The 21,766-nt window shown below is 42.4% G+C and overlaps 1 protein-coding gene across 1 annotated transcript in view; it reads right to left on the bottom strand.

The window, feature by feature from the left end:
• Nucleotides 1-21,766, bottom strand: part of LOC121626256 (pyruvate carboxylase, mitochondrial-like) — a 268,452-nt gene that overhangs the window by 211,605 nt on the left and 35,081 nt on the right. The window contains exon 10 of the mRNA XM_041964640.1: nt 2,493-2,611. Coding sequence (XP_041820574.1) covers nt 2,493-2,611 — 119 coding nt within the window. The remainder of the gene's footprint in view (nt 1-2,492; nt 2,612-21,766) is intronic.

Here is a 21,766-nt window from a genome sequence, read left to right on the forward strand (position 1 = left end):
GCAGAAAGGGGGGGGGGCTCTAATACGTGAGGATGACTTTCTATCAGCTTACTGTCTTGCTGATAGGAGCACAGCGTTACAGGGCAAGTGTGTGCCAATGCATGTGTGCAAGCAGGTAAAAAGCTGGCTCACTGAAAGAAAAGTGCAAAAAGGGGAGGAGGAGAGACATAAAAGAACAAAAGGAGGGTAGGCGGAGGTGGTAGTGGCACAAAGGCAGAATATAAAGAAACTATTGATGTGCAGCATGCAATCAAGGTCTTTCCCCATCTCACTTTGTTCTCACAAATAATGCAGCACAACATCCTTGGTGAGCTGCAACTGGATGAAAATATTAGTATGATATTGCCTGAGTTCTTCAGTGTCCCTTATCCTGCGTTTTAGCCCTTTTTCATTTCTAAATGTATTAGATATGACACTGCATTCAACAGCAGTAATAGAAAAGAAAGGCAATTCTGGAGAGTTTACACTGCAGATATATCTGTGCACATGGAATACATTATTCATGATAAAGTTAAATAGCCCATCTTCTTCATACATTACTGCTCTGCACATTTAAATTTTTCATACAGTAAGACAAATGCAGAGAATCATCCTGGAAAAAAAGCTGAAAAGACAATTGAAAAGTTTGAACAGATGAAAAAATGGAAGAGATTACATAGTGTTAGCGCAGTTGTGCAGTGCTCGGTGTGAACAATTATCTGTTCAATCTTGGAAGCAAGGGCTTCGGTTTGCTTTAAAGACACTAATAACTTGGAGGGATTTCCACGTGAGGACATGGGATTTCAACACAGCGTCCAAAATATTCAGTGCCGGTAACACACCATGACTCTAATGGTGCTTCGAACAGGCAGGGATAGCCGGTGCAAACATGGATGGAAACCCATGCAGATGTTGGAAATCTGAAAATTGCATGTATTTATTACAATTAAACCTCAGTGGGTTTTTGTGAGGAGCTCTGAATGTACCTGTATCTTTGTTGACAAGTAAGCTTCACACTGGAACTTAAACTCGCAGGTGTTTTCAGTTAATGAGGATGCTTAAAAGTTGGGTAGAGCTATGCCGAGTATTTGCTCAGGTGCTTCATAGATCCTTTATGGAATCATAAAGGTGAGCCATAACAGGAGAATCAAAGGTATCAAGAGAGTGTGAGAGGGTCTGTCAGCCAAGGTAAAGTGACCTGTGTGGCTGCACTAAGAGCATCAAAGGCCTTTAATTCATAAATAATTTACCTAATAACCCCGTCTTTAACAGAGTTTAACCCAGGGCACACTGACTCTGAAGCTACCACTTCCACCTCTGAGTCTACATGAAGCACCCAACTTTTTAAACTCAAATGAATGGCAGGTGTAAATCCTCATGTAAATCAGAGAACAGTACAGGCCTATACAGAAAAAACACAAATAAAAAGACCAAATTGATCCAAATGTTATGCTGTCAACTTGCCTTTCATATCATAATTATTAAGTCACATTACCCACATTTATAGGGCTCACATACATATTTAAAAAACTTCACTGACAGGATCGTCTGAAAAGCAGACACAGTTGTCCACAAATTAACAATTTGGGGAAACAAAATTGACTTTTTGTTGAAACTGGTTGTTCGACTTGACGATCGTCAGGAGTTCAATGTTTACTGATGAGTATTTTCACTCATCCGGAGCTGATTTACTCTCACTCTGGTGTAAAGCAAATATAGCAAGTTGAACAAAGGGCGTCTTTGTGTAGGAGGAAAAACAAACCAGACAGAGACTGAAAGACCAAAGAGATGAAAGAAGACAAATGATCGCGACAGCGAGAGAAAGCAGCTAACAAAGTTGTCAGACATGTTTCTTTGCCAGAGCAACGTGCAACGCTCCCCCGTGCGCACAACTTCCTGTATTAGCGGCGCTGATTTGTGGTCCGCTTAATTCATTAATAGATCTTATTATGCTGGGATCCAATACGATTTAGTGTAATTGTAGTTTTCTGTGTGCACACACCTGAGTGCTGAGCAAAGACTGACGGGCCTGTACAACTGCAACCTGTGTGCTTTCTTTGTGTTTGTCTTGTGCGTGCATTAGTCTGAGACCCATCTGTGCTGCTTCAGCCGAGCAAATCTCACAGGTCATCAGTGAAGCAGAATGCTATTCCTTTCTTTCATTATCCTCTCTCTCTCCTCCATTCCCATTGTCTCTCACCCCCTCTCTCTCTCTCTTTGACCTCATCTTTCATCTTTTCTCCTCACTGATTCCACCTGTTCCGCCTCTCTTCCCTTGCTCCTTGTCTCACACGCTTTAAAAATCCGCTCGACTCGGCCTACACCTCCTCCATGCGTCCAACCTTTCCTCTTATCTACTGCAGCAACTTTGCCATAGTGGGAGTCATCTAACCTTGAAGCTGCACACCTGTCTGTGGACAGATGATACCAAACAAACAAACTCGCAAAATGACAACCGCCCCAACTGACCAGCTGCCCAAAGCCCTCCGCACACATACACATCTGCTACTTACTCTGTGATTTCTTCGGTGACCGTGTGTTCAACCTGGAGTCGAGAGTTGACTTCAATGAAGTAGTGTTTGCCGTGTTTGTCCACCAGGAACTCCACGGTGCCGGCATTCTCGTAGCCCACCTGCAGCAAAACAGGATGACAGGAAAGCAATTTTTATAGCTCTGAACTAGCAGTATTAGTAATAATGTGAGTTGTGTAAACACTTGAGAAGGAGCACTCACTCATCCTAATGAGCCATGAAAACAAAAGAACAAAAAAAAAACTGCTGTCGACTCTCCATAAAAATATGACTGCATAAAATGAGGAAAGAATAAGCTTCATGTTTTATTTGTGTCGAGAGAGGAGGGGCATTTTTCATCATTTTCCTGTAATGCGATAATTAGATCATTAATCAAAGGGGATTTATTGAAAGCTCATCATCATAAAAGCCCATTTTCCCCCACTACCTTTCAGCTACAACACTGCAATCACAATCACAATCAGTGTCAGGTGCAAAGAATACACAGGAACTCAGTGTTATTGATGCAGGGATGTTAACAGGGCCTTTCACACAGGACCAGCATCAAACACTGGACAGAGGGCTACACTGTATGTGTCACTCTGCAGACATTATGCACCCTGAAGTTAGGGGGACTGTGCACAAATCTGGTTAATGGGAAATCTTTTATTAAAATCAGCATAAGGAGAAAATATTTATTTTAAACAGATCTGCAAACTGTGTGACAAAATAATCTCAACTCAAAAGTACATTAAGCATCTTTTTCTGAGCTTTATGGCTGCATCTCACAGTCGTAACCCCTTAATCAAGTCAAGTCAATTTTATTTATATTGCCGAAAATCACAAACATGCTCTCAAGGGCTTCAGATGCTCCAGTACTGTAGCAAAAGAACTGGGAACCCTCATACCCTATATAGTGTGGACAGAAATAGAAACGGTAAAATTATAATATGAAGGAACAGAATGACAGCATTAATGCTGCACTAACTACGTATCAGAGCAGACGAAGGTGAACGCTCATATCTGCAAACTTTTCACTGCCAATGCAAAATGTTTAGACTGAACGGATCTATAAACGTTCACAGTCAACATGCATTTAGTTTGTTTTCATGTAATATCTGCTACTGGCATCTAAAGAATAATCAACTTTTTTATGGTTATGTTTTTGCAACTCCGCTCAGGACTGGAAAAGCTCCTGGTCTTGGTTGAATGTACAAGATCGGGATGCAATATACTGAACAGCATCACGCACCAGCGTCCATTGGAGCTGTACAGTATACAATATGGTGGCAGATGTAACGCACTGGGGCCACCAGTTCAGTCGACCACGAGGAAGCAATGCTGACTCAAATATGATGGAAAAAGCTCTCGACAGCAAACACAGCACCTGAAAGCGCTTACTGTACATCTTTGGAGGCACATGGATCGTTACTGCTGCGTATGATAGTAAGTCATGAACAAAAAGCTTCTAAAAAAGGTACAAACTGCATCTTTGATGCAGGACTTGCATTTAGTCTGATGTTTTTCCCTTCCTGGAATAGAAATGTTATTTTAATCAGCACTGTGGTGTGCAAATGTACCGTTTAAAACGCAATGTACTGCTGTTTATACCTTTTAAAGCAATTCAGTGGCTACTTTTATTGCTTACTCTCCATTTGCCAGACAAGAACAAAACATAATCCAATCTCGGGCACATATTCTTGAGACGTGGTTTTATCTCATCTCAGTATATCCCCGACAGTTTTGATTACACATGTTCATCACATGTAAGTGGACATTGACATTTACATTTTAATGTCCATTTTGACTTCTAAGACTGCATCCTTCTGAATGGACTATTCGCCATTTTTTCTGTTAGAAGTTGAACATGCATTCATTCAGATGAAAACGTGATAACTGTGAGGAAAATTAGCATGTTAGCAGACCAACACCAGCGTTTTCCACACTCATCCCTCAAAACCCCACGGTGGGTTGTCTCAGCTCCAGTTTAATTTTGCCCAGTGGGAGCTGCATGCAGAGTGTAATTGCTATATAAATGCAATATAAATAAAGTTTATTATTATTATTATTATTATTATAATTTCAGACTAGGCAGGTTTTCAGAAATTACACAGATGATTTGAGCAAAGCAATCTGATTTTCACCAATTTAACCAATCACAACAGCTCAAGTTCCTCAGATCAGATCCAGCCACAACGCTGATTATTCCTATAATCAAAGCTTCGCCATATTATGAAATGTAGCCCATTTTGAGTGAAGGAGATACTGGAAGAAAACAACATCCCAACATCTGAATAAAATTCGACGGCTGCGTGCAATCAAATGTCCAAAACACAAGCTGCAGAACAGCAAATCTAATTATCCCAGAAGGCACAGATGTGAACAACCAACAAAGAGGCAACAGCACCACCTACATCTGACAAAATCTAACTCTTTTGTTGAGCATACTGTGGAAATCAGACAGTGCGAACAAACCAGGTTGAAGTGAGTGACCTAAACCAATTCCTTCACTCCTCTCTTCAAACAGAAAAATGTTTAGTCTTTAATTGGTAAGCCACCCTGGTGCCTTAAGGATTGCTTTGATTTCCAACATTTGTCAAGACAATCAAATGTGCAGAGGAAAAGAGAGGGATGGGTTGCAGAGACAAAGATAGCCCGAAGCTAAAAACTGCTGCTATTGGAAATTTGGCAACTACACAAGGATAAAACAACCAAAAAAAGTTCAGAAATGTTGTGGAGATGCAGCTACAATGAAGAACCCATCATGCATTACACACAAGCACATACACAAATGTCTCACCTGGGAAAAACAACACCTGCTCACATCATGTCAGCCTATTATTAAGACCATAACTAGTATAATTAAGTTGGCTGTGAAGAAAACTCACCGCAAGCGTAAATTAGATACAGATCAAGAGTTCAGCACACACACCCACATTAAACACAGGTATTAATATTCACTGTAACCTTGTGAAACATCGGTGAAAAAATATTCAAATGCAGTCAGTCAGAGTTTTCTCTGCTGAGAGGAATTAGTCTCAATAACAGCATCTGTGGCCCTTGACAGGTTTTACCAGAGAGACTCCTTAATGGGAACACACACACACACTGTATGAGACACATGCACACACAAAGGCATACACATATAAATGCAGATTACACTGATACTGATAATGCTATCAAGTCTGATACTGTGCTTGTATACTAGTAATCATGAAACTACTCCAATACAACTATTCCCGATACCACTTTACTGTATTGTGGTATTAACCTGCCGTCAGTAGGCAGAGGAGGAGCAACATCAGTAGTTTGGAGATATTGTGGGTGATTCCTAGTCTCTAGCGAGACATACAGATTGGCTGGAACAGCACCTGCTACGTGCTACAGTCCTTCATCGAGCAGAAGCGGGCTCTGGGAATATTTGAGTCTGAATCTGAGCTCCCTCCCTGACAATCTCCGGCTCACCAGTGGACTCTTCCAGAAAGGACTCTATTCCGGCTCTGTGTTAGGAGCTAAACCGAAAAGTGAGCTCCCCTGATGTTTTGGCGTCAGATGTGATTCCTGCTGTGACCTGTGCTTCACAGGCTTTTGAAAAAAAACAGGCAGGACCATGTCATCAAAACAATAAAGGGAACCTTAGCTGCAGCCATCAACCGATGCTTCACTGCAACTGTACTTGTTCCAAGGCACAAACATGTATGTGTGTGTGTGTGTGTGTGTGTGTGTTGAGCATGTTGGAACTGTAATGGTAGTATTAAGTATTATCAGCAAGTACCCATATGGTATCATGCTTGGTCTGAAATTGGTGTCATTGCATCACTATGTGTCACCCGTGCAGAGCTCCTATTGCCCAGCTGTTGATTAATACAGAACCGACTGAGCTCAGAAATCAAAACACTCTCTCTCACACACAAAATGCAAATCCATATGCATGTGTACTATATAGATATATATATATACTATATGTCTACATGCACACATACTTTACACACGTACAAACACACATAGCACATCCTTTATATATACAATGACTGTATGTGCTTACAGACAGGCTGCTTGTCTCTGTGCACCCACATGCTCTCACACACAAAATGCTAATTTGCAGCCTGAGTCACCTTTTTCTTAACCTTCTCGGTGCAGCCAAATGTTTCATTGTGTGTGTGTGTACTTCCTGTACAGCCTGTGATGACAAATACATGTAGCTAGTACACCAAGGCCTCACTGATAAACTGTAACAGACGAAGAAGACACACTCCAGCCTTCACGCGCACAAGGACACAAATGCACACACACTTCACATAGACTTAAAGTGCACACAAAATTCACACATATCAATATGTGTCACTCCATATTGCGCTCTCACTCACACACACACAGTCAGTGAGTAGCAGCGACTGTAACAGATTGAGTGGTCACTGTTTTATAAGGTCCGACAGACAAGTCAATGGGATCTAATAGCACAAGGAGAGGTCACTGGTGTGTTGCATGCCCACATACTAACACACACGCTTTCAACAGTATTTAAAAAGCATACTGTGCATTCACACCTTTAACTCCCCGCTTCGACAGTATTGTTAGTGTGAGATCATGCCTAAAACAAACTGATGAATGTACACTGGTGTACACAGCTTTAAATAGGAAGTGACAGACAGGTGATGCAGCACAGTGAGAGCAAGACAGTGAAACAAAATGCATTAAGGACTATTCATGAGTCGTGGGAAAAAAAATGGGGGAGTATAGACAGATGGAGGAAGGGAGTTTAAGGAAGGGTGATGGATGGATCAAATGAGACAAGGAATCAAAGTGTTCGGTGGGAGTGGAGAGGGGGGGGCAGAGAGACGCACAGCGCAGGGTGAAAAGAGTGGATTAGATGGAGCAATCAACGAGGGGAAGAATAGCAGAGAAGTTCAATGATGGAGGGACTGTCACTCTCCTTGCTCTCGTTCCAAGCACTTCAGCTTGAAATCATTTGTGTGTAACGTCGTTACAGGATGTCAAAATTCAAATTCAGCGAGGACCCTTGACAGCTGTTGCTCCACAGCGCCTCCCTGTGTCAGGACATTTCTCAAGGGGTTCACAATAGTTGAAAAACGTTGGGTGAAATCATTTATCACCAAGATGGAGTACAGTAGACGGCATGAAGAGCCATCTTTTCTCCCTCTGTCACTGTGAGTGTGTGCACACCAAGCTGCCCGCAGTCCTCGAGGCTAAAACAACCTTGTTGATGTCAAAAGAGGACAGCAAAATTTGTTGAAGTTAAAAGGCGAACTTCAAGCGTGGAGGTTAGTACAGCGGCGGGAACACATAAAGTACAAGCATCTTGGGACAAACAATTTGATGGACTTTTTAGTGGCTGCACTTGAGACCACGGCAGATTTCACTCATGTCTCCTGTCTGTACACGGCGAGGCTGCAGCGGCAACACAATCACAAGGAAATGGGTGACTCAAGAAAAATAAAAAATTCTGCTTCATCTTACAAATTCTTTTGAAGTCGCTGTTGTTGCTGATAGCAAGGTCAGAACTGGGCATACATTAAATGAGTCTTTACAGTCTTTCAGAAAAGGAAGGTATTGGCAGGGAGATGATGTGGGGAGAGTTATCTTGGAATATATTTCGTCCGGAAATGGCGCTGCTGACCACTGCTTCCCTTTATGACCAAGTACTTGTCAAATAATTATTTCCAGGGGCATAATCATTGCAAGGCGGGATGACTCAGTAGCTTCAGTTTACCCCAGTGGCCTACATGGTGTGAGCCCCTCTCAGCTGGAATGTGCAACAGCGTGCCCCTGATGTAAGGTTGAATGGGATGTTTGTGGTCATATTTAAAGCAAAACCTCTGGTGCCTTTTAGGCTGCATGAAACTGCAGAGGTGACCTTCCAGCACTCAAGGAATTTCAGCCTTTGTGACAACAAAACAGCATCTCGCCTTGCAGCAGCAACAGTGGCTGTAGCTGCTGGTGCATGTCGTGCAGGTCATAACAGGGCACCGCTGTAATTTGCTATCTTCTTTTGTACCTTCATGCATATCTTTTTTTAAAAATCTTTTCCTTCTCTACACTGTGACTGCCAAAATCAGTGTTTTCTTTCTTTTTTTTTTTTACTTATTACATGTAAGTTTGTGTGAAAAGAGAGGGATAGGGTGCATCTGAGTTTTCAAGTGTTCGTGCAGTAAGTTCATTGCTGAGGGCTACTTTACCGTCTTCTGTAACCCTGAACAGATTTAAGACGGCAGTTTTGAGAAGTGCTCTGACTGTCCTTTTGTTTGCATGAGGATTTTGTGTGTGCGTAGTCATGTTTTCTGCTGGCACGGCACATTGTCTAATCTTCATCTTCTTTGCCTAAGCAGAGTGATGCTTGGGATTTAAGTTGCACCGACTCTGGTAAGTGTAGGAACATTACCAATGTGATCGCTTTTGGCTTTTGGAGCCACAGCATGTTTGATTCAGCAATTTGGGACAGGCCTTGATGTGCGCATACTAGTGCCTGAGTGGCATGTGAGAGATGGTGCAGAATAAAGACACATCAGGTAAAAGCAGGCCATAGCCGACTCTGTGAACCACCCCCAACTTGTGTCATTACATAACACAAAGTGCCTTCTTTTCATGTGTCACAAAATACTGCTTTTAAGCAGAAAAACCCAAGGGGTGGAGTTTCTAAGGTGTGCACAGGTGTGCTCTATACTGCTAATTATTAGGATTTTTTTTTGTCCTTGCCAGCAAAATATTGGGTCATTTAAGGTCTTATAATGAAGTCTGCCTGAGTGCAGAAATGTTTTTATTCTATTGCAGTTTCATTTCTGCAAGGACACGCAGGCAGAGAATCCTAGCAGATGAGGCTTGGTGCTAAGCATAACAATCCCTTTTTGTCTTTGAACTCATAGTACAGAAACAAGCAACTACATAGAAACCTGCCTTGGATTAGTCATGGAGAGAAGGAATAGAGAAGCTTTCAAGATTTTTTTTTTCCACAGAAAAAATTCAACTGAGCCCACAACACTGCCTTGAAAAGAGTAAAATCCTCCCCAAAATACCACCAGGCACACACACAAACCCTCTTAGTGGCCATGGGTCAACACTCACACACTGTCTAAAAAGGGAAAATGATTTCCCCCCCAAAGGCTGCTGCTGCCAGATCGTTGTCAAAACATGCAAATCCTATGAGGAACAGCAATATCGATGATTCACTGCACACCACACAAAGTCTTCCGATTAGTCCGGTCCCATGCCATCTCTCCCAATGCCCCACATCCACCAGCCAGAAAGCAGTGCATGCTGGGTCATGAAATGTCCTGGGGCAGTCAGAGTAATGTGGTACACGCTCTTCAGCATCATGTGTGACGTACATCACACTGCAGAGGTAACAAAACAAATCAATCGTACAATCGATGGTGCTGACCTGTTAAATGGTTTCAGTCTGGTCACATTAGTGTGTGTGCGTGTGTGTGCGTGCATGCACAGCACAGCTTGCCAGTTTACTGCAGGGTGACATTCAGAACACAGGTTTTAAAACACTTGTGGGGACTGAAGAGATATTTGTGCCTCCATGTGAGGCAGGTCTCACAGGAAATAAAACACACACTCTCTCCCTTGAGATTCAACTCTATTTTTTGTCTTTTAAAAAGACTTTGCACTGTGAGCCATGTTCCTTCAGTATAAGGAAAAATGGGAAGAGTTGTTTATTTTGCCTCAATCCCACATACACTTTCCTACTGCCATAAGTACTCACTCGTGTGCCAGATGTTTATTAATCCAAACAAATGCACTCCTTTGCTTTTGACTCAATTTTGCTGAAAAACACTGTTAAAATAATGAAGCTACACATTTGTAACATGTTTTTTTATATATATATATATATTTGCACAGGAGCAAACAGGCTTGGAGCCAAGTGCCAGAGTCAGGGTGGTGAAGTCAGTGAGTATTCAGAGAAAGACCAACATATTACTGATTTATGGGCAAAAAGAAAAATCTCAATTAAAACCAGCTTTATCCTCGAACTGAAATAAATGAAACTACAAAGTTTTGACGAGGATGTGGGTGCTTTTATGAAAGCTGGTCCTAAAGCAAGCCCTCCTTATGACAACTATGGACAGGAGGAATGATTGCTGTAATCAACAATAATAATACTAATAATAGTAATAATAATACACATTATTTGTATAGCTCCTTTCATACAGGAATTGCAGCTCAGAGTGCTTTAAAAGACAGAAATCACATGCAGCAAGTGAGTGCTTCACATAGAAAAGAAATGATGGATTTAAAAAGGTAGGTAAAAATAGGATACATAGAATGCATAAAATCAAGTAAAATACAACAATTTTACATTGCGCTCTCTCATGATGTCACCAAGTGGGAGCATGTATAAAGGGAACAGTAATGGGCAGAGGCAGCTCCCTTTGAGTGCACAGGTACAGTATAGCATACAATACTTACAATGAAAAAGACTTCTGAACCTATCCTTCAGGGAACTGGGTTGCTTTACAGCACCAGGAAAAAAAAATGCTGAGCTTCTGGCATTGCCATGGGGTGAAATGAGTAAAGAGGAAGGGTGGGGTTCACTACATCTTAATTTTCAGTAAAGCCCATGGGACATCTGCACACAATCACAATAGTGAGGGTGAAGAAGGCAGGCATGCTATCATCCTTACGACAGCAGTTTATGGTGAATGTGGCCTTCAATTTAATAACAACCACACGGACACTGCCTTCAAATAGAGGCAGAGCGTATAGATTTTCTTTTTGTACAACACACATGGGTATCCCAATCAGAAAATGAAAAGCTGCTAAAAGATAGCAACTTTAGAGGCACACTGTCACATTACCCCTGCAGTTATTGCATAACCAGATCCTACTGTTCTCTACCATCCTCTCATCTCAACATCACTGCTGCTGCTGCACTCTGAACTGCAGTTCTCTGCTTTCCCTTTCTTTAATTTCTATCCTTTCTTGTGGGGATTGGAGTTAATCTGGCGCCAAGATTTCCTGTAATCTGATCCAATTCCCTTTCAAACTTGCGACGCACACTACTCTCATCCGATTCACTGCAGATGCGACCACAGAATAACACAAACGAGCGTGCACGCTCACAAATAGATCAGCTCCATTTCAGCGGTGCCACCTCTCTAATCCTTTTGCTGCAGGCGGCTGCCAATGCAGCGGTGCTCACCCACCCGAGCACACAGTGTACACACAACCGGAAAACACAACAACACACGCACAAACACACACGGCAATGCACACATATCACATACATACCCATAGGGACACAACACTCATGATCATAATGAGCAGAAGCATGTGTGCGCCCACACACACAACCAAACACACACTCCCATATGCACCCACGCACTCATATTCATCCCAGCTGTAATGGAAAGGAGCTTGACCGGAATCCCTCCATCCATTTACCAATTCATGTATTCATCCCTTCATTCCAGCTCTTCTCCAGGCCTCAAGTGCATCACTTATTTCAATCATGCCTGTCAACACTCTCAATTTTTTCACCCTCTGGAATTAAGATTCAGGCCGTCCTCCCTCCTCCTCCGTATCCTGTTTCCTGACACTTGCAGCCTCATCATTATGCCAAATAATTTGCTCGACACAAAGAGGACAACATGTTTGGTCATCAAATTTTCTAGTAGGAAAACAAACATACTTCAGAAGAATGAGGGCTACAAAGGCTTTCCCAGATCTGAATAGAAGGGATGAAACAATAAATTGATGGTTGTTACTATTGTCCAAAGAGATATTTTATTCACGAGGGTCGTGTAATTGGAAATTTTACTAATTATGTTGTTAATTTTTGTAGACTACTGAGTTGGGCTAAGACTCCCTCCAGAATTGATGGCCAAATTACCCCATGGGTAAGTGCTTGCTGAGCGTGGCCATTAGTATTATATAATGCACACTTAACAGGTTCTCAGTTAGGGACCAGAACACCCAAGCGTTTCTAAAAATGTGTTTGCAAATGTGGCTTTGTGTGATATTTAAATTGTCAGAATCCACGCTCCTCTCCACGCTGGTTAAGCTGTCAAAAGAGTCTCAACTACAGCACACATACTAATGAAGGAAGAAGAGAGAGTGGCAAAATCAGAGAACATGCATATGACTGACACACGGGTCAGTTTAATTGGAAGAAGTCAGAATCGTCTGATATTGCAATTCTCAAGACTCAAGAGTAAGAGTGTAAAGCCATGCTAACGCCCCTGCTGGGTTGCATAACAATGCTTTGAGCTAAGTGCTAGCATCAGCAAGCTAAAATTCTCACAATGACAATGCTTATATTTAGCAGGTAGAAGACACAAGTGTGTCAACATGCTAACACACAGTGTAGCAGAGGTGGAGGTCATACACTAATGCAGAGGAGGCATGCCTGTTTTGGGAGATGCCTCAACAACTATTGGCTTGATTGCCATTAAAGTTGGTGAAAACGTCAACTAGGAAAAAATCAGGAGATCACCAAAGTCATAAGGATTCATCCTCTGCACAACAAAAGTTCATAGTAATCCATCAGATAGCTTTTGAGATATTTCAGTCTGGACCAAAGTGGCGGATTGACTGAATTATCACCGCTGCCATTGCTAGAGTTGTGCTACTAGCATGACTGATGATAAAGTACTACTCATACCAGACTACTCTTAAAAAAGGTAAAAAGCCATATTCTACAAATAAACCACTTCTTTCTGAAGTGAGAGCTATTCGTTTCTCCTGCACCCCCCCCCCTGTTCACTGCTCTCTGATCCTTCCCTTTGCTTTTCTGCCTTCATCTTTTTTCCCTCTCATGGCTACAAGTCAAAAAAGAGGCTTTTTTCCCCCACTGCCATCTCTCCGTATGTGGTACTTGTCCTTTGCTCCACTTTCATCACTCTCCTCTTCCTCCCCCTTCACATTTGTCAAGACTTCAGAAAATAAAGTCTTTAAAAAAACAATAAAAAACGAGGGAAATTTTTAATACAAAAAGAAAGGGTGTCAAGAGAGACCGAGTCTGAAAGGTCACAGATGGACAGATGGCAGAAGAGCGATGCATGGATGGGGCAGAGGGACAGAAAAAAAGGATGGGAGAGACGAGGGAACATAGATGGCGACTGCAGCAGATGGCTAGACAACGAACAGTGACACAGTAAGGAAAACTGGACGGAGCAAAAAGATTGGGAAGCGGAAATTCAGATAACTAGAGAACGGCCTACTGTAGAAGAGCTATAAGCAAAATCAAAGCACCTGTGGATTTACAGCAAGAGGACCTAACAGGGCGTAAGCAACAGGCCTGGGGTTGAGTAATGACTGAAACCTGTGATGCAAGAGTGATGAAAGGAAGGGCCACAAGAAGCAGCAGAGCTGAAAGGTTTAAAGCTGCACTCCTACATACATACATGTCATGTCACTGCAGACAAACACAGAGAATACCATCTGTAAACAGTGTTGGTTTGATCTATCAGTCGTGGCTTTTTGTCATGCAGACATAAACGTTTGTCGAGGCTTTATTCAGACATGATTCACAGAAAGAGCCACGTGATAGTTAGCACCTGGTGTGCTCCGCTGCATCACTGATGGACTTTAAAACACATTTTGTCATTTAAGCCTCGATGACAATCACCCCCTGCGTGTCATCCATTTCATTCTGCCGCCTACATTTTAAAGTGTGACAGAGCACAAGCATTGAACAGTTAGACACAAAGTGGCGACTCTCGTTTAATTTTGCCGGACACTCGTGATTTCATCCATGCAGATAGCAAAATTAGGGAGGGAGACAGATGATTACCATTGTTATATGAGGATTCTTGTCTGTTTTTATAAACTAATCTGACCTGAGGCATGAATCTTGGCACGTTCATTGCATTTTTTATTAAACAGGCTTTATTTTCTCTATGCACAAGAGATAATTAAGGTAGAAATATATATTACACTGCACTTAAGGCAAACAAGACGTGTGCTTTAGCTCTCTTAGTGCAGATTAACTGTGTTGCTGCAGCCTTTACCTTAATGCAACAGCCTTCAATTCAGACTGCTGCTGTGTTGATCGTGTTACAGAACTGTCTCAGGCTGCAGATGTGACATTTACATTTAAGTGACTGGAGTGCTTATTTAGACACGACACTAACATGAAAAGATGCAGTTTATGCAGCACGGAGCATGTCTGACAGGGACGGATTGGCAGCAGCTTCCCTGTTTACGTCTGAACACAGAATTGTGTGAGGAAAAAAACATAGTGCATCGTAGAGCTAATCAGTGCACGTGTAAGATGGCTGCTATAGACCATCAAAACAAACACTGGCATTGCACATCAGACAAAAAGTATACTTGGCCATAAAAATTTATTTAAGATGGACTGACAGAGATTTGCAATTAATGCGTGTGTTCCACCTGCATTATTTCTGTGCTTTCAGGTAAGCATTTGTGACAAATTGGCCATTCTGCTCCTAAAAACTGCTGCAATGTGATTTCTCAGCCATGGCACATCAACCATTTATCAACGATTTTTCTCACACGACTGAGATCCTGTGAACTGAATGGAAGCTGTAAGGCCAACAGCCAGCAGTTCAATGGGAGGTGTACAGTCTGGAAGCAACGCAGCCATAAAGTGCGCACACAGGAGCTGGAGAGACGGAGAGGGGTAGAGAGAGGAGAGGGAGTACGAGACTGAGTTTAAATCAGGACGGCCGCCGAAGACAACTAACAGGAATTTACAGTCCATGCGTGGACACGGAGCATTGAGGGCTCATAAAATATGATGTTTTCTATCAATTAAATCTGAAAAAAGAGACATCAAAGTGCAAAGTGCCGCCATAACTTCAGGTGTACTGAGGCGACAGAGACAGAGAGGAAGGAAGACTCATCCCAAAATGACGGCGCACACTTCCGAGGAAGTTTCTGTGGGCTGATTCGCTGTCAGCAAGGCGACCAAAACTGTCACATTTTACGACACCATAAAGGCAAGTGCTATACTGTGAGAGTGTGTGTGTGTGTGTGTGTGTGTGTGTGTGTGTGGTTGACTTTCACATCTTATGCCACATATTGTTTTAGTTTCTCTCCTTTTCCCTTTACCTCCTTAGCCACGTTACCTTTACATGTCCAACATGTTTCCCATCCCTTTTGCCTTCAAGTTTCTTCTCACCGTCTCCCACAGAAATCTCATCTTCAACTTCGACCTTTTATGAAATGTCACTGACAGCTGACTTACATGTTTGTTTCATATATCAGCAAGCCGAAAAGGTCAGACAGATTTTTCTCAACGCTAATATAATCAGTAAATAAGCAGTAAGTAAGCAAATCAAAGAAAAGGGCAACTAAAAAAGGAACGTCTTATTGATTCTCTGCCACTTTACTGGCCAAGCCTTTCCTCCATCTGTCTGCGGGCCTCAGCAGCTATCCCTCAATCCACTCCCCTTCCCTCTGCTCTGTCTGCCACCACTCCATTCTAAATGAGAGCTGCTTTCATGCTGGTGTGACCAATTCTCCTGAGGTAAAGTGCCGCTGTGGCTGCCCCCACAGTCTAAGGTTACATATACATTAATTTCAGTAATCTAATGACAAAAGTTGCATCTCTATTACACTGCAGGTACCCTGAATGAGGCGTGCGTGCTAGACAAATTACAAACACTGCTTGGTATACTGGAAGAGCAACCTCACTCCGGACGTTAAAAGCAAGAACATGCAGATTTCAAAGAAGCAACTACATATTCATCTTTCAATTATAAGCAATGAAATGCGATTCATCTTAATTATTTTGACTCTGGGGTTATGTCAAGTAGATTTTTATGGCTAATGTTAGCCAACTTTAGCAGTGTTTATGCCAATAATGCTGCTCGGGTTGAGATGTGAAACGTCTTATTGAATCTGGAGCCAGTATTAAATCCCTTTACGTAATCTGAATCTTTTCGTTATTGAATGTTGAACAAGAAGAAAGAAGATCAGCCTCAGAGCTTTGCGAATCCAGATATTTTATCTACTAAGTACCAGAACCTCAATGTAACCAACCTGTTGAGCTAGATTTAAAAATGCTAGCTTTAAAAAGGTACCCAGGGGAGTTGATGACCACTAATGGCACTATGGAGCAACCAGTTTTAGCAGGAAGTGCATCACTTTAAGGAAGCACAGATGCCATTTCATCGCATCTTTGCATCGAGCATCTCTCACATTCAGGAATGCGGAGGCCAAGTTTGTGATTGCTCCATCCATCAAACAAATTTGTGGTAAATTACATCCTGAAAGCAATCATTCCCAGTCATTCTTGCCAAATGCTAAGAAAAATCAGAAGGCCTTGAGACTTGCTGAAAAGCTGAAACTTTATATCCCATAAAGTGATGAGTGTGTGGTGAATTCAAATAATCTCACATGCTCCCAGTCAAAATGTCAAGAGTGCCTTATTCTGTAAGTTTCCCATTACCCCTCCATCCGACTGCACCCACTTTTCTTAAATCCCTCTTTTCACATCTTACTTACACACCCAGCTACATTTTAAGGCTTCCCCTTTCTCCTCCCTGATCTCACATCTGCCTCTTCACCTCGTTCACCCTCTCCTACTCTCCGCTCATCCCTCTTCCAAATCTTTCTTAATATAAAAAGGCATTCTTCCTCATTTTTGGGTAAGTCAGCCAGCCGTGCCTCCCCCCTCTCTACCACTTTGCCACATTTCCCTCGCTTGGTCCCCTCTGTCTCTCGTTCTGCCCTCGTTCACCCTTCGCTCTGTCAGCAGTTAATGGAAGTATAATGAGCTTGTTGTCTATGAAATGATGAGAAGGAGGAGTGAATACAGCTGCCTAATGATCAAAGAGCACCGCACAACACACACAGCTGGACAAAGACGGGTAGATCCACGCCTACGCAAATAAAAGCAATGCAGTCACAAACAAAGATTAATGTTTGCCAGCGCACAGAGGTGTGTCTCCTGAATCAGACGCATTTACATCGATTCTCAGCGGAGATGCACTGTTAGCTTAACTTGGACTTAAAATCAGGCCAAATGCTATTTTTCTTCCTCCTATGCTCTCGCCATGGCTTCCTCACTCCGAGCATACCTCCGCCTCCCACCTCACTCCTTCCTCCATCACTCCTTCGCCCCTCCCTGTTTCTCCCTCTTTCACTCCCTCGCTCTTACTCCTTCCAAAAAGGTAGTCAGGGCAGAAATGGGTTTTCTTACTTCATAAGACTGCAGTTGTGTGCATGTGTCTGCACACTATTTGGTGTGTGTGTGTGTGTGTCAGACTAAGATTTGGCTGTAGCTTATGCGACGACACCCACACTGCAGCATTTGACACAGCCGGAGGGAGCGAGGAACTGGAAAGAGAGAGAAAGGAGGAGACACAAGGGGAGGAAAGACGACAGAAGTTGGAAAAAAAAACTGGAGGAGAAGGGACGATTTTGTGTTTGTTTGTTGCTAATTATGCGTGTTTGATGTGCATATGTGTGTGTGTGCCTTGTGTCAGTTCATTTCCATGTGAGAATGTGTTACTACAAAGTCATGTCAGTGTAATGCATATGTAGCTGTATTTGTAGGCCAACAGCATGCAGTGTTAATTTGCATCCTACACTGAATGTATGTTGTTGTTGTTGAATGTATAGGTGAACACATAAATATGCAATCATTTCCATGCTTTGTGTGAGGGCAGATGTGGGAACACATCTTTATGTGTGTACCTGTGTGTGTGTGTGTGTGTGTGTGTGTGTGTGTGTGTGTGTGTACCTTTCTGGATACTGATTTAACCCATAAACAGCCATGCAGACCTTAAATATGCTTTACACTCACACACACACACACACAACAAATGTAGTGCTGTCATGGCCACAGACACACGTACGCGGGGAGGGGGGAGGTTGACAAAATAATGTAAAGTGTCATTTCAAACACTGCTCACAGTGGCTGAATACCAATCAGCTGAATGCACATTTTACAGCTCTGTGATTGGTTGCTTGGTTTTTACTCAGTGGTGCTAAGTGTTATTTAATTAGGACTGGATGGTGCAACTGAAATCAACATCAGGACACTAAAAATATTTGACACTGATATTGAAACTAATATACTTATGCACCATGCTATAATGTAATGTACTGTGTTCCACTCATGCATTATGTCACACAAAATTCTTTATATATGTGAAAAGACTAACAATAATTGTTAGTATGTCATTACAATTTGTTCCGCCAAAGTCAAATTTTGTATGAATGAATATAATCACAATACGATTCCACAGAAAGTCGATGAAATAGTTCAGGATTTGAATCCTTTTCCACGTTTACATGAATTTTACGGCCTATATGTTCCACACAAAAACTTGTCATCTCAAAGCGCAGCTAATTAACAGTCACAAAAACACATGCAGCCTGACGCAGTATAGAGATTATTTGCAGGCATAACATAATGCATTAATTGCTAATCCACGATGAATTTCATTTATAATTTAAATAGCTTGTTCCAAAATAGTGCAGCAGAGCTTCAGCTCTGCAGTAGGAAAAACACTCTAAACAGTGCAAAACAGAGAGGAAAAAAGAGTGCATGCCCGGGTGGGAAAGATGGAGCATTGATGAGGGTTGTGTGTGCGCAGAGACACCTGTCACAGGCAGCGTGACAGTCAGACTGAGAGAACTGGGAAGAAAGGGGACATCAAGAAAAAAGGGGGAAACAGAAGAGACAAGCAAGGGAAAGACAGAAAGATGGTCCAAGGAGAGAAATAAGAGAAAGGACAAGTGCACGAGTAAATTTCAGACAAAAACACGTAGAGAGGGGTTAAGAGACAGTGAAGAGAGAGGAAGGTAAAGTAAATTGACTGAAGTCTTGTACACATTATCCCATGTGCATAATCAGGGAGCAACACTCAATAGGGAAAACTGCTGATGCCAGTGAGTCTGTTAGTGCATGCTGAGTGTGTCCACTCCCGTTTCATTAACAGCTCTTGCTTTCGAACACAAGTTAAAAAGAAGAGGTGAGGGAGAGGACAGGCCTCTGCCCGTCCTTTTCTTCAACGAAACATAAGCTTTGCAATTTTCTGTTTCATTTTGCACCTAAAAGCTGCAATCAAATCAGTCATTATAGTCGACAGAATATTCACTCGGTGCTCAGGCTTTGTGTGCAAAAGCACAGAAAGGAAGTGTACCTGTGTACTGCTCATTCAGTCAAAAGACTGGAAACTTCCTGTCCTGTCTCTCCAGTTTGATTTCCCTAAAGGCAAATGCTCTTTCTCCGATCTCTTCTCATCAGAGATTCCGTTTTTTACTGCACGAAGCAGCACATTAAGGCGAACAATTCTTCTGGCTGCGTTAGATTTGTTTGGAAAATGTACTCCTCATCTCTTCTTTCAGTCCTCAGGAAGGCAGAGTTGGCAGGAAGCAGGACAGTTGTGCACAACAGCACACCTGTTTAGATATTCTGTACATCATTAGTATGCTAAATAAGGAGTAATGGAGTGAAAGCTTGTCAGTGTGGCAAAATGAGGCCTGACGGGGAATCAACACTCCGATGCAACGCTGATGATTTCATTATAAGCAAAAGTGTAATTTACAAGTTTCTGCCAAAAAAGAAGCACAGTGCTCCCGTCAATCAGGGACTGATGTCTTTTTGGCAGACGCTGCCACTAATTAAGCCAATTAAAAAACTGTGGGACACTGCGCTCGAATAACAGACCTCCGAATGTGTTCATGTCGCAGATAAAACCAAGTATTCTGTAAAATACCAAATAACCAGGTCCTTGTGCTTCATCTGACAAAAGTAAGTTAATCTAGACTGCAAGCATACATAATTAAAGTTTATGGCTAGCATCCGTGGTTCAAGTGCAGCTACAGAACGGCAGAAACAAATGCAAATTCACCGAAACTTCTCCCACCAGCAATACGTTACGTTGCATTCATGCAGCTGACACTGTTATCCAAAGTGCACTCAACCATGAAGATGCGAGAACATAAACTTCCTCAAACAAGCAAACTGCTTCAAGTGCTACATTTTAGAAATGACGGATTTTTTTGTCCTTTCCATGGGCCAAGACCTGAGCTTTCAGTCCACAAAACAAGGGTTGCTGCTGTCTTGTGTGGAACTCGTCCACCACTGGGGAGGCAGGACAGCAAACAATCGGTAGCTGGGCCGGCCTTGAGGTGACAGAGTAGTAATAAGAAAGTAGTAATATGTAGTAGTAGTTGTAGTGGTGGTAGTAGTAGTATAAGTAGTAGTATGGCTGGACTATGATGGAGCCATTTGCAGCATGGTATGCAAGTGCCAGAGACTTAAATAAGATGCAAGCAGCCACCAGTAGCCGGTGCAGGGAGGAGTGTTGTGTGTGGGGGACTGAGGGGAAGCTGAAGACCACCAGGGCTGCTGAATTGTGGAAGAGGTGCAGGGTTACAGTAGTCTACAGGCGTGATGACAACAGCCTGGACCAAAGTCTGTGCCGCATTTTGGCGCATGCAAAGTTTTGTACAAATTAATAAATGAAGAATTCTTACACTTTTGCATGTTTGAGCAACCTATTTGTTTGGATTTTTTAATTAGCTAAATACATTTAGGGTTTGTCCCAATCTAAAAGGTGTGGTCAGAGCAGATTTTGCTTGGCCAAAGTTACTGTTGTGTTGTCGCCGAATGCACGTGGGATAGGGAGGGTTGTAAACAAAGCAAAAATGAGCTAGCGTGGCTGCAGGCTAACAGCAGCCTTTCATAAATTGTGAATTACACAGCGTCTGATCGAACACTTGCTCTGTCACTGTCCTTGCAGTCAATACAGGCATGCAGTATCTCCTCCTCTCTGCAGGCGAATGTCAACAAGAATGTTAAAAGCACAGCTATCGCTCAGGTAAAGCAAAGGCATAGCTCAGATTAACAAAGGCCCAGTTTCATTAAGTGTCCCAGTAAGCCATACCAGCGAGCCAGCACTCATAATATCAGGAGACTGTAGCTGGCTTAAAAGCAGCCATTATCACAGTTATTAATTACACCTGTGCTATTCCTGATACATCAAAATGTCTGCTGTGAAGAGGGACTGTAAGTGAGTGAGTACAGACCACAAACCTTCCCTGTTTAAAGCACTTAGTTTGTTTTGTTGCCTGAGTCTGCAGCACTCACCCATACACCCTCTCTCACTTGTTAGCACAATCACTTGACCCATGATTGCCTTTAGGGCCATTTTAGCTTTCAATTTTGCCATTTTGTGGGTAATTTAAACAACGTTATCCATATCATTTGAGTCTCTGTCTGGCATCAGATGGGTTTTGGCCATTTAGACGTTCTTTTTGTCGGCGAGATGTTTTGATTGCTTGCGTTGATCTCACCTGCATGAATTATCTGCATCCGTTTTTCTTTTATC

Source organism: Chelmon rostratus, chromosome 23 (assembly GCF_017976325.1).
Source record: "Chelmon rostratus isolate fCheRos1 chromosome 23, fCheRos1.pri, whole genome shotgun sequence".
In the NCBI taxonomy this organism is placed as follows: Eukaryota; Metazoa; Chordata; class Actinopteri; order Chaetodontiformes; family Chaetodontidae; genus Chelmon; species Chelmon rostratus.